The following is a 13,438-nucleotide window of genomic DNA, read 5'->3' as shown; positions in this document are numbered from 1 at the left end:
CTGACATGTGCTGCCTCTTCTCTCTACATCAGGAGCAAGAGAAGGGATCTTCTGCGCATCCTGAGTGAGACATGCAGTGCTGCAGGGCCAGCAGGACCTACTGGGATGTTGTATAAAACACTTCATAGGCATAGTCTGAAGTTTTACACAGGCCAAGCTCATAGAAGTTGCCTTTTTGTCTGTCTCTCTGCTGTCACCCACAAAAGATGCATGTATTTAAGCTTGTTCGTCAGCTTCAGTAAGTCTTGACAAAAAGAGTAATTAAATAAGAAAAATAATGGCAGTTCTTGTAAGCCCTATGGAAATGAGCACTGCCACAGTGGAGAGTCTCACATTAGTGTCTCCCCCTGAAAAGTAGCTTTGGGTCAAACTGAGCTGGATTTGCTGGTGTGATGAAGCAGTAGTGCTGGGCAGGTCCCAGCAGTGGAAGAAGCGTCCTTCAGAGCTCAGGCTGCGCTAGCCACCCATGGACCCACCACAGGACTGGCATGGGAGGCAGATGGTCTCTTTTAGTTCTGCAGCCCCTCAAATTACTTGACGAAATGCATTTGTTTAGTTTGAAAGTGGAAGTCTGTTCATCTGGTCTTTAGAGTCAGCCTCTAAAGTTTCAGTAGGTGGCCAGAAGCCTTGTCTCAGTTATCAAATGCTTCTCTAGCGGAACCTTCCCCTCCTTGTCCTCAGCTTTGCTACCAGGCTCTGGGCACAAAAGGCAGCTGCATGGGGTTCTCTGTCAAGCTTTAGCTGACAAGTTCATAGAAAGCACACAATGTGATGTGTCCATTGTCCATGTGTCCAAGGCAGAACTGTCCATTTCCTCATCTGTCTTTCATTCCAGTTTTTGTTTCGTGGCCACCTTTATAAAGAATAAGTAATGAATCCTCCTAGAACAAGCACGGTGTGAGCTTGTTGGTTAAGTTTGTTACTGTTAGGATTTGTATACTTCTGGAGCTCTCCTTTTTATGGGAGTTGTGTCCATATTGGATATTTATATTAGAAAAACCCAGTTACACCTAAGGGGAACATCCCCTATTTTCATGTGTCCCTTTTGCTGCAGAGCTGCAGGCACATCAGCTGTTGTGCTTTACTTTAACACCCAGCCTTAATCTGTTTTATCTCTGAGGTGTTGTCAAGTCTCTGTTCTGTGCTTTGTCAGTCTGCACTTAACTATTAGTAAGAGACCCTATTTTTAGGTGATTAAGGGTAAAACTTCTGGGGCAGATCTCTGAAAGCATTTTGAGAATAGTAAGGAGTTACATGATTGGTGATGGAAACAGTACTTTTAACAGCAACTTTCAAGAGATTTTAGGATTGCTTCATGACTGATCTGTCTGTATCTTAGAAATAATGCGCAGGTTGAGATATAGGATTAATGTGAGTATGAGGGAACATCTGTGTTATATTCAACATGCATGCAAAGGAAAGATAATAAATATGTGTGGATGGGAGAGATGGATGTTCCTGTAACAGTAACAGGAATATTTGGCTAAATTAACAGCTGGTAATTAGAACCATCCAACAGCCCGCTTATGCTGTGTAAACACTGGTGAGCTGCTCAAGGTGATCTTTGAAAGCTGGTAGGAGGACAAAATGGCATTCTCCTCTCTTTCCAGCACCCTGTGGAAAAGAAAGGTATTTAGGGGAGGTGGAGAGCAAGAAAATGAAGAGAGTACTGGGCTAGAGGATGGGGGAAGTGTGCAGGGTAGATGCAGATGTTGATCTGTACAATAACAAATGATGTTTCATTGGACCAGCCGTAGTACCATAAAGCCAAAGATGACTAACTTGGTCAGTGTGAGGAAAGGATGTTTGTTGATGGGAATGAAGAAAAATGCTTGAATTTTGAAAACTAACTTTTAGTAGATGGAGCTTTTGCTGCCCTCTGCCTCCTTCCCCATGCTAAATCTTTTTCACAGGTACCTGGACTTCTCTAAGAAAAAAAAAAAAAAAAAGCTTTCAGTTTTTAAATTCAGAATCTCTTCTTGAATGTTTCCTGTAATAGTTAAATTTTGATTAGTGGTTACATCTCTTCGTATGGCTACATCTATTTGAAGGAAGCATAAGAATGAGGGGGGAAAAAAACAACAGTATAACATGGAATAAGCCTAGAAAAGAGCCACCTTTTTTCTCTGTATTTTATGTTTTATTATGTTGTCATTTATCTTGAATGGTTTTATTGAGTATTGGGTGAAAGCATTAAATATTATCTGCACTTCATAACCCTCTATTAAGTGTTAACCCCCTCCTTTTTTTAAAAAAAAAATGTTGTTATTGGTGGTTGTTTGATATAGCTACTCTTTCATTTGCAAACCATCTCTAGTGGTTTACAGAGCTACTGTCATCCCTGCAACTGCAGTAGAGCAATTGGCAGCATTATGGAATGCTCCTTGTCTGTTTCTGTATAAAATAAAACAGATGAGCTGATGTAAATGCTTGTGGTTCTCAATAGTTATTTCTCTTTATTAATTTAGGGTTTGTCTCTGATGGTAGTTTAACTAAGGATCTGGATGGGTGCCATTCCCTTAATGGAAGGTAGCTGTTCCCAAATCAACAAAACTTCCCCGGCTACCATTTGTTGCCACCTGATCCCATCTTCTTTCTCTCTCTTCTTCCTGCTGTTGGCAACATTAGCTAGGAGATTTATTTATATAAGGATTTATGCAATGAATCTATAATAAAGACTAACTTATGTTGTGGAAGTCTGCTGAAAGTTTTTAATCCATTTTTCATCCATTTTTTCTTCTGGTTTTGGCCCTATTTGGTTTCCTGAGTTGGCTGAGAGGTGAGCTGAAACTTCTGATGTCAAGATTCCTTTAACCATCCTACCTTGATGAGTGTAATCATGACACGGTACACAGGAAACTGCAGTGTCTTAATTCAGGGGAAGTCTGTAGTCACCACTTTGCAGAACCATAGCAACACTGTAATTGAGTAGGATACCTGATCTTGCCAAATTTATGGTAATGGATGTATAAGCTTGTAAGTAAGAAATTTAGGCTTTACTGTAAAGATGTAGGAGGTGTTGGGTTGTCTGCCACATGCAAGAGTTTATGCTGCAAAATCACTGACAGCTTTTGGCACCTTAACATGGTTTCATAGAAACTCTTCTTGTGCAGCCGCAAGTGGTGAACAGAACAAGTCGGCGCCAGAGTACATAGGGTACAGCTGTCTGTTCAATGTGCTGTAACCAGGGGATGCCTGTCACCCGGTTAAAACCAAAATCATTTCGCTAGTCTGGTCATTTTTAACAAGCTACCCAAGCAAGAGCCGAGTCAACTTTGGGCAGATACACAACTTTGCAATATAATAATGATGGATCATCTAAAAGTAGAGCAGAACTAAATTAATTGACTTTTGTCTCAGAAACATAAAGGACAAGCAGCTGAACGTTACAGTCAATTTATCACTGCTACTTTGGTATCTCTTACTTTCATGTTGGAAAATACATTAGATTATATAGTCTGAAATCACTTCTGTCTCATATTGCTTTAATTTGCTCCCATAATGTCATCATCCCCACAGATTTTTCTTCAGACTTGGGCAGGGCCTATTGTACAAGTAAGATAGACTTAAAGTTGTGCTAGCTACTCGCTGCCAACCAAAGGTTATGGTGACTTACATATGTGCAGTCATGACCAGAAACAACTGGCTATTTAAAAGTGAAGAAGGAGATGCATTGTGCTGCTAATCCTGCTTGGTCAGCAAGTTTTTTTTTGTTTTTTTTTTTTGATATAGTGAAACTATTGCATTAATGGTGATGGAAAAGTCTTCCATTTAACTCACTGATATCAGATTGGTTTGCTGAAGAAGTAGAGTGAGAAACTTCTACAGCTTTGTTGAAGGGAGAGTGGTTTTTTTTTTTTTTTTTAAACAAGCAAAATTTTTAAGACATAAGTATAATATGTAAAAGTTGTCTCATTTTCTCTATCCTCTGCCCATGACCTTCAAAACAGATAAGTAGTTGAATAAGAGAGTGCAGAGCTCTTTCAGTCCAGCTTTACCATCAAGAAGGCAGACAAGCCATATGATTTCAGAAGCTATTTAAGAGAGAATATTTCCGAGTTATTTGTCAGTTATCTATTTCCAGTCCTTTGTATATTTGGCAATTGGGCTGGTTGGTAGGACTAGAAAGAACAGCCTGCCAGATATTGTAAGCTGGGAGGGGATACCGTTCTGATTAAGGCACTGCAAAGTGAGTGAGATTTCTTAGATCTCGCCCAAGAGATTAGGATCAGGGCCCAGTTACATTTATCAAAGACTTCAGTGGAACTTTATTAAAACAGTAGCTCTGCTAGTGACCTGGGGATTTTTTTTTCCCATGGTTTCAACATGCCCTTGTGATTGATTTACCATTTGCAGGGGCTGGAGTTGTGGTGGACAAAGGGTGTTGTTCAGAAGCTAGCTCCAGAAGAAATGCACATTTCCTCTTACTAAACAAACAGCACAGTGCTGCCAGTAGCCCTATTCTAAATGAGGTAGTTAGGCAGACAAATATAAAATTCGCCTTGAAGCAAAGCATCCTCAAACTGTGAAACTGGAAGCTAAACCAGCCTCATCTTTCTTTTAAGGCTCAGATTGCTATTCTGTGTTCCAATCTGTACACTAAGTTCATTCTCCAAATGCTTAAAGTTTGTTTTTTGAGGACTGTCTGCTTCATTTACAGCAGAAGTGAACAGGTAGTCTGCATGGTTGAAGTACTTTTCTCATAAGAAGTTCTTCATGTAGGCTATACATTGATTTTTGCTTTGGAGAATAATGTGGGTCACGATCTGTGTTAGAAAACAGAAACATGAAATAAGAATCCTTTTTTTTTTCCTGCATGTTTTCAGGTGCCATTATTTTTTAAATATAACTATGTATAAATTGTATTATGTGTGTGTATATATGTATATATGCACATACACACGCTATATGCATGTCAGTGCAAGCAACTGGAGGTGACAGAAGCTCTTTAAAATGGAAGTTAGTCTCATAATGAAATGACAGCTCAATGGATGCTGTTATTCCAGATCCCTGATATACTGTGTTACGCTGGAGGTAATCAATAGTTCAGCAAGATGCATACATGAATGTTTTGTTGGGATGGGTTTTGTTTATCTGTGTGTGTGTTGTTGTTTGTTTGTTTTTTTTATAACCATTTTTCAACACACATCTATCGAGAATATATATTTTTTTCTACTGTGAGTGCCATAAATCAAAGGCAGAGTTGTTGAAAAGCTGCTAACTTTTTTTTAGAAATGAATACAGAAGATGGCAGGATTAATATTGGATGGATGGATGGATTAATATTTGAAACGAGATACTGATTGCATCCTTTCTGAAGTCAATGATCCTGAAGTCACTGATGCTACTTAGAGGATTGGGGGCTAATCTGTAATAACAGGTTAAAATATGTGCAGAGGAAATAAGGGTTTACTTGGGAGCATGAGGAAAGATAGGTAACAACACAATGTCAGAAGTACTTGATATGAGAATTTTGTGGTTATAGTTGATGTTGTAAGGATAATAAAGTAACATTTTATCAGGAAAGTGTGTGTAGAAAGAAGAAGGATGACTTTGTAGGGATGAATGTCCCAGAGGAAATGTTGAGGCATCTAATCTTGAAGCACTTCAAGCTTGCATTAACAAATTACTAAAAAACAACAAAAAAGTGTTCCTTATGCTTATAATGACAAAGCATGGGTTCCATCTCCCCAGACCTCAGTCTTTAAGCATATTAGCATCTTTTTTAACTTTTGTTGCAGTATTCATGCAGAAGTGAGAACTTCTGTGGAAGTTTGTCCACATCTGTAGCTATATGGGAAAATTCCTAATTAAAATACAAAACAAAAACATGTCCATATAGTCTTCTTTACGAAGACATTAGAAATTACAAATATAAAATCTCTTCTTTTCTTGTGCTGCTTCTTTGTAAGGAACAACAGGCACTTTGTGTGAGAAAGGCTCCAGATAGCAGCCAACAACCTTCCCAAGAGATAAAGAGTGAACAAATAAAACTGAAGATTGATCTTACTCTTTCCCTTCTTCCACCAGTCCCTCAAGGAACTGCTGGGCTCTGTTACCACATCTTCCATAACATTTATCTAAGGCATGTAGTGACTAAAAATTCTAAGCTTGTTTCCTACAGAACAGGGAAATTCTTATGCCATACCTAAGAGAATTCAGCAACTGTGTGAGAGAGTTATTTTGAAAACTTTTCATCTTTTGATTGATAAATTAAACAAGCACTGTCCATGTTCATGGCTTATAGAGACAGGAACAGGTGGCGGAGGTGTAAAGCAGGATGGTATGAGCAGAATTGTTGTGTTCACTTGATTGACTTTGAAACCAGCCTCAGATTTCTGCCTTTGGGCCCATGCCCTTCAGCTTTCTTGTATCCAACTGGGTCACAGACCTGCCCCTTTGCTTTGCTCTTCTGATGGGTGTGGGCTGTCTGCTCTCCGGCATGGAAAAACATCTCACAGTTAAACTCCTGAAAAGCAGTACTGGCCATCTTTGGGACTTTGGAGAGTGCTGCCCCTGAGACACAGTGTGGTGGATTTCTGGTGCCAGCCTGTGCAGAAGCGTGTGCTCCACACTTCGGGTGGTGGGTACACTTTGCTGAAGCTCTGAAACCAGACTGCACTCTTAATTTATGCAGCTGAGGAGCATACTGGGCAAGACAAAAAGAATTTCTGCACCTATTTTGCACCTTCTCCTTCTTAAGACTCTTGTATTATTGCCTTGGCAATAGTTGGTCCCCCTCATGAAAAAGCGTCCTCTGCTATAAATGCCTTTCTCTGCTGAGTCTTTTCAGTTCTCTGAGATTTTGCATTTCTTTTTAAAGCAAGGGATTTCTTGTATTATTGTTTTTAGCAGGCTTCCCAATCTCTCTTCATGTTACCCAGGTAGATCTGACATGCTGCACTCCTCCAGGCCTGCTGCTTGTACCAAAGCTGTTTGTGGTGATGGTAGTTGACTCAAGTAGGTTTTAAATGACTCAAGGCACGCGGTAGTTAACTGGAATTTGTGAAATGATCAGAGATTCTTCAATTACACTGAAAATTTACAATGTTTTCTCTTTTCTCCTTCTAACAGATTAAACAATAAAAAGGGATCTGTATAATTATGACATGAAGATTGATTTTAAAAAATATAAAAAACCTTCCTACAGTAAATTACAGCTATTTTGTCTTATGATGTTTCCAAAGACAAGCATTGTCCTAGTTGTCTAAAATCACTTATCTAACACTAAAGACAAGTGATTTTTTTTTTTTTCAGTTAGGAGACTGTAACAAGAACTGCTGCTCAAAAAACTTTTGTTCTGAAAACTGCTTGCTGGCTTCTTTGTTTATCAGATAAAATGGGTTGCTACATACATGGCTATTACCTTGTGTTTTTTTTTTTTTTCTTTTTTTTTTTTTTTTTTCTACATTTAATAAAGATACAGGGTTTAAAATCCAAAGAACAGACATAATTCAGGCAATGGTAATGCAAGCCTTGACAGAACCGTACATTATCTTATTGCTGAATAATTTTAATTCATGTCTTCAAACTGTAATAATACAGAACATAGCATTTGGCAGATTTAGCACATTAATACTTCACTTCCTTGATGATAAAAAGGTGTCTTGTTCTGCACAGGTTATTATTACTCTCCCTCCACTTACAGTTCCACTTGTCTCTATGTTTTTAATGTAAGGAAATAGCTGGGGACTTTGACTTTCTTTTGTGCCTCTCATCCTTACTAATTGGCTATTACATGGTGAAAACTGTCCAAAAAAGCCTGTAACATGCTGATTTAAGCAGCTGCCTACAGTTCTTCTTCAGACTAGATGAAGTATGTGAATGAACTGAGCTTGGAGTTCACCTAGTTTGTCAAAAGCTAGCTAATTTTTGTGAGAACATGTTTAGCTGAGGTGCAAGTTGGTTGCTGGAGGTCTGTTTAGTTTTGTTCTTTAACTGTGGGTAGTGCTGGTTGGACCACAGTTGGTAACAGAGATTTGTAACATAGCTCTTGCAGTGGGAGGGAAACAGGCATGTGGCAAAGCAAGAAAAGGAAATGGAGCTTGAGCTGTGTGTGTTATGTATTTGTGTCTACATCAGTCTCAACCTAATGCAGAGGTGGCAAATTATAATTAAAATGTTGTGGAACCACAGTATGGATAGGGCCTAATGCCCTAACTACTGCAAATGAAGAACCGCCTAGCAGCAAAGGGAGCACAGAGGGGCTAGTTTGCTAGGGGAATCCATGGTTCACCTCTTCCCATGCCCACCTTCCCCTGTAGTCGCTGTCTGCCTCACCTGCCCCTCTTGGGATGGAGAAGCCTTAGCTTGTTGTGGTTTTGAAATGTGAAGCCTCTTGCAGTGTGTTGGATGAAATACATTATTTCTGATCAGTATAGAAAATAATAATGCAGGATTTTAAAAGCAAACATTAATAACCACATATTGGTGATTTTACCAATTGAGAAAACATGACTTCTCCTAAATGCAGTCTAATTATAAACCTAATATGGGAGAAGGAATTGTTCAGAAAGCAATTTGCTGAAGCAGAAAGGCAAAGGTATGTGGTGGGTGTTGTGGGTTTTTGTTTTGTCTTAAAATTCTCATTTCCACATGTCCATTTGAATCAGAAGAAGCATCAAATCTGAGGAATGGAGAGAGAGAAACAAACAAACTTTCCCACCAGAGTGGGAAGACAAAAGCAGGCCTTGTGTTCTGACAAATGGTTTTGCACACTTAGGGTACCTCTGGGAGAGGTGTGCATATAGCTGTACAGGTTCCTCTGCTGGCCCTTTAATGCCCCTCCATCTCATGCAACAAATGCTGCTTTATGAGAATTGGTATGGGCACTGATGCCTCCCACAATGCTTGTTGGTAATGCACACTGTGCCTCTTACAGGTGGATTTGCTGAATTCTCCAGCTCTTTTCCTGGTCTCTGTGAAGGAAAATCCACGCTCGTCCCTACGTGCATTTCTCAGCCCTGTCTACCTGTCTCCAACATTGGTCCAACCAGGATTCTGCCTCATCTCTATCTTGGGTGCCAACGGGATGTCCTCAACAAGGTGAGCATTCTGGATGTTATGCTGTTTACATGGGTGAGTATATAATCTCCATGTGTCTTTTTCCATGCTTCTATTATACCTCATTATTACAGCTATAAAACCATCTAAAGTAGATCTAAATGATAGCCTTAGACAGCTTTATGCACAGCCTGCTAGGCAAGAACTAATGATATACAGTCCACATAAAGAATCCACGTGTCATGTAATAGGATAATTGATCTCTCTCCTTCCTCCTGGAGAAAATAATACGATACCTTCCTCAGTAACCTACCAACCAACAGCATGCTATTAAATCAGCCATTACAGTAGGTCAGGTAGTTTACTGTGTATAGCACCAACTGGTTTGTTTTGGTGTGTGTTGCATATTCATACAATTATGTTAATAGTTCTAGTGGGATGAAATAAAGATTGTCTGTCAGTATTTTCTCTAAACACTTACATACATGTTTTTTTTATACATGTATAAAGCCTAAGACTGGAACTATCCTAATAGTCCTATAATTAGATCATATTCATATACTCATTGGATTTACCTTGGTCTTTAAAATCTTCAACATCTTTGTTGCTATGTAGTGAGTCAACAATTCAGAACCTATTCACATATGATGGATGTCAAGGCAATTTCTTATTTTTCATACCACAAAAGTAATTTGTGGTCCCCACACAAAAGGCAACAGGTAGATTAAAATACCAAGTGAATTAAAAAAAAGAAAAATCTGCTTTAAGTGGTAGAGTATTAGATGCTTTTATGCTGTTTGTTTCAATATGTTAATGATAAGTGCTATCCTAAGCCCCACTGGGAGTGGTGGGGTCTCTTATTCTCCTTTAGGGCCAGGGACATTTGGGGATGTGAATAGAAATCCCATGCTGTAGCTCTTTAGTGAATAGTCTTAGGGGTGAAAGAGGCTGTTCACGTTACTTGCAGTAAATCAGTGCCTATAAATAGGTGTTACACACAGACACAGGATGCGTGCCTCACCAGGAAGGGAAACCAAGTGGTAGCAGTAGTCAGTAATTTCACTATAGGGCTGGAGGAGTCTGAAACTACTACAACTACTACAACTGCTACTGGTAAGCCCTGAGTGTGGCAGAGTGTTCTGTAGGAGAGTTTAGACCTGGTAGGGTGTCTCATGCCATTTCATTTACAACCTTGACAGTATTTCAGCACATGTCCATCACATAGCACGAAGCTCTGCAGCTTCAGAAACTTTAGAATTAATGTGGGGCTCCCAGGAATTGTTCAAATTTGCACTTCTTGACCTGATGCATTTCTTAACCATTTTAAGGAAAAATATGCATTTTATGAGTTCAGATCTGCTCATTGCTCGCACGTTTTTCTTCTTATTTAAAACAAGTCACAGGCAATTCTTTATTCTGAGCATGTTACTTGTTCACTGCACTGAAGTAGACCGTAGCGTCTTCATAATTTATGTCTTTAGTTTTGGTGTCTGCGTGTGGAAAATCTTAAATGGCTCTCATCTTAAGTAGTGGTACCCTTATTAACTTAAAGAAGCTGTGGGAACAAATGAAGATTTCTGCCTCTGAGAACAAATTTGATGCTTTCACTGCAATTGGCAGCTCCCAGTTTCCTGATCCTTTATAGTTTCTTGATTCAACCCAAAGTTAGTGATTGTTAGAAATGAGGATTTTAGAAATGCTAAGGGCAGTGAGGTGCTCCAGGTGGCTTGTGTTTGCTGCTGCTCTTTCTTCCACACTCTTTGCTTCTTGGAAAGCCTAGATCTTATGCAAGGGTTTTAGGGAAAGCAAGGAGGATGTCTCCCAATAACATGGAGTGCTCAGAACTACCAATAGCTGGTATGAAAGCTGAGAAGTGAAGAATATTGAAAAGGGAAAGGTGAAAAACAAAAAACAGTGATCAGAAGCAGAGTTCTGTCTCTGTTATGACAGTCAAGAAGACGGTAAGTGGTTAAGTTTGCATGTTCTAGTTTAATGGCCTTGCTGCTCTGTCAGTTACTGAAGATACGAAGTGAACTTTCTGTGAAAATTGTTTAATTCAAGTTCAGATTTTTTAAAATAACTTTCTAAAATATTCCAGTAAGATTCCCAACACTGCAAAATATAGTTGTATACATTGACCTTACTTTTGAATGCTATCCGTGAGGTCCCGTTATTCCTCCTATTTCACAGACATACTAATTTCTCTGAAATCTAAATGTCTCAAAAATACCTGCAAAAAGAAGTCTTCATTTGCAATGCAGTTAAACGTAACGCTTTAGAGATGTGAATTTTCAGCATAGCTTATCAAGATGAGGTAATCTTTTCAGAATCTTTAGAAGCTTATCTCTGAGTGCAGGGGGGAAGAAACATCTGTCTTGAACATAGATTGTCCTGCAGCATGACCTTTTAGGGACACTGATGCTATTTGCCACTAATGCCTCTGCTGATAATGATTGATGTATGGAAGATAAGCAAACACAAATGTTTGGTTTGTGTCCTTGAGCAAAACTAATGATTGTTTCAGAAAAGTATTAGGAGATTTTGCTTTATGGGTTTCTTTTTTAATGCTTAACTCTGAAAACGTTTATAGATTTCCTGCAGTTGACATGCTAAGAATCTCATGAAATTTCTGATCTCACTCTTCAATGTGTTCTTTAAATAAGTTGGGGATCAGTGGTGCTGCTTTACCTAAATGCATGTATTTGCAAAAAGTGTACTTTTTCACCATTACCAGATTTCTTTTACTCTGGTTAACAAAAAAGTCCATTTGACTTGTTGGGTCTTCATGTGATATATTGGTGGCTATCAGTATCAAATGGCAGTGCAAGAGGGTATGTATTTTGACAGAAAATCTGTTGATTTTCAGATTTGTGAAAGACAGACACACTAAAGTCTAACTTATACATGAGTGACAGTGTCCTCTGAGAAATTTAGGAAAACGTAAAAAATCTGTTTGGCTGTGGGCCTGAATGAGTCTCCTGCTTACGTCTCACATTTTGTACCAGCATTAGAGTTGTAAAAGTTTCTGCTTTGCTCCTTACCTAACTATTCTGTTTTTTAATTCCAGACCTGGATTTTATTTCCTGGAACAAAATAACATTTTAGGGTGCCATTAATTTTAAGATTAAACAAGTCATAGAATGTAAATAAGCTGACAAAAGAGCATTTACCTTCTTTTCACAAAGTTGTTAGTATTAGGATTTCTGGATCTTCCTCCCATCATAATTCACTTCTTCCTTTTGGATGTCTTACAATGAAGGCACTGTTATGGTTATTATATTATAGTGTGTTGCGCAGGGAATGATTGATACTTTAGAACAGAAGGAAGCATGACTTCTTTCTTTAGCCTTGGTCTCAAAGACAAGTACTAACACATTTTTGCTTTTTTTTTTGGCTCGGTGATTTCAGACTTGGCATCTGCAACATTCTAATTCCCATTTGGATAATCAATTCCACACTGAAAATCTTACATAACTGTGGAATTGTGATCATTGGACCATGCAGTCCACCAGCACTTATGCTTTAGACAAAATAATAATAAAAATAAAAAAGAGAAGGCTTTTATTTCTAAATTCACCAGCTTTCCAGCACTACTTAGCTGCATCCTCAACAAACGTGCATCATGAAAGTCCATTTCTTAGTGATACCTTCATTGCCTCCCTCTTGTGTATAAGGTTGGGTGACTTCTATGCATACTGTGGCTCGAGACTGTGCATGTACCTGCTATTTCAGTTGTTTGTTGTTTACCTTTCGGGCGGTAAGTGGTGACTATAGGTGTACAGGGTTAGTATTTCAACTTAGTGGCCTAAACTAGATGCTTATTTTACAGAAGTTGATGCTGAACAGCTTGGGATCCTAGAGTTGTAAGGCTACATGGCTCAGCACAGTCACAGATTCTGGGGCTTTCCTTAGCACATGTAAAATACCATGGTAACTGGGCTCCTGTGCCAAGAACCCCAATCCCTCTCTGACTAATTCCAACAATTCCCAAATTTCCTTGCAGTTCTGCTTTTAACCTTTCAGTGTATGAGAGTTTAAATATAGGAAAGGGAGGTGAGACTGTGTTGTCTACAAAAGGCATGCAGGGCTGGAGGGAAGCATGCTGTTTGAGTTGGGGAGATGTTAAGGAATAGAAAAGGGGGACATTGGTGACGGTGCTGAGGAGCAGAGCTGTACTGGGAGTATGACCTAGAAAACTAGCAGTGTTGGAAGAATTAAAGGTGAGAAGTTACCTTGACACATTCAGCCCTTTTTTGACCACTGATGCAAATCATATTTATTTGTCATAAATTATATTTATCACAATTATTTATACTTATATTGTTTATATATTTATATTTGAATTTATTTGTGATAAATTATATTTATTTGTGATAATTTGCTCTGCGAGCAATTGCTCAACTCTTGTTCACCTTAGATGTCTATGTTTATGGTA

The 13,438-nt window shown here is 38.8% G+C and overlaps 1 protein-coding gene across 4 annotated transcripts in view; it reads left to right on the top strand.

Moving 5' to 3' along the window:
- The window catches only part of DUSP16 (dual specificity phosphatase 16), a 73,153-nt gene that overhangs the window by 50,388 nt on the left and 9,327 nt on the right, over positions 1-13,438 (top strand). For all 4 annotated transcript variants that reach the window (XM_084507009.1, XM_084507008.1, XM_084507007.1 and 1 more), the window contains one exon: positions 8,882-9,045. In XM_084507009.1, the coding sequence (XP_084363135.1) occupies positions 8,882-9,045 (164 nt within the window). The remainder of the gene's footprint in view (positions 1-8,881; positions 9,046-13,438) is intronic.

This window comes from Aythya ferina, assembly GCF_964211825.1.
Source record: "Aythya ferina genome assembly, chromosome: 1".
Classification (NCBI taxonomy): domain Eukaryota; kingdom Metazoa; phylum Chordata; class Aves; order Anseriformes; family Anatidae; genus Aythya; species Aythya ferina.
The sequence above is the reverse complement of the archived record's forward strand: the minus strand, read 5'-3'. Positions and strand labels throughout refer to the sequence as shown.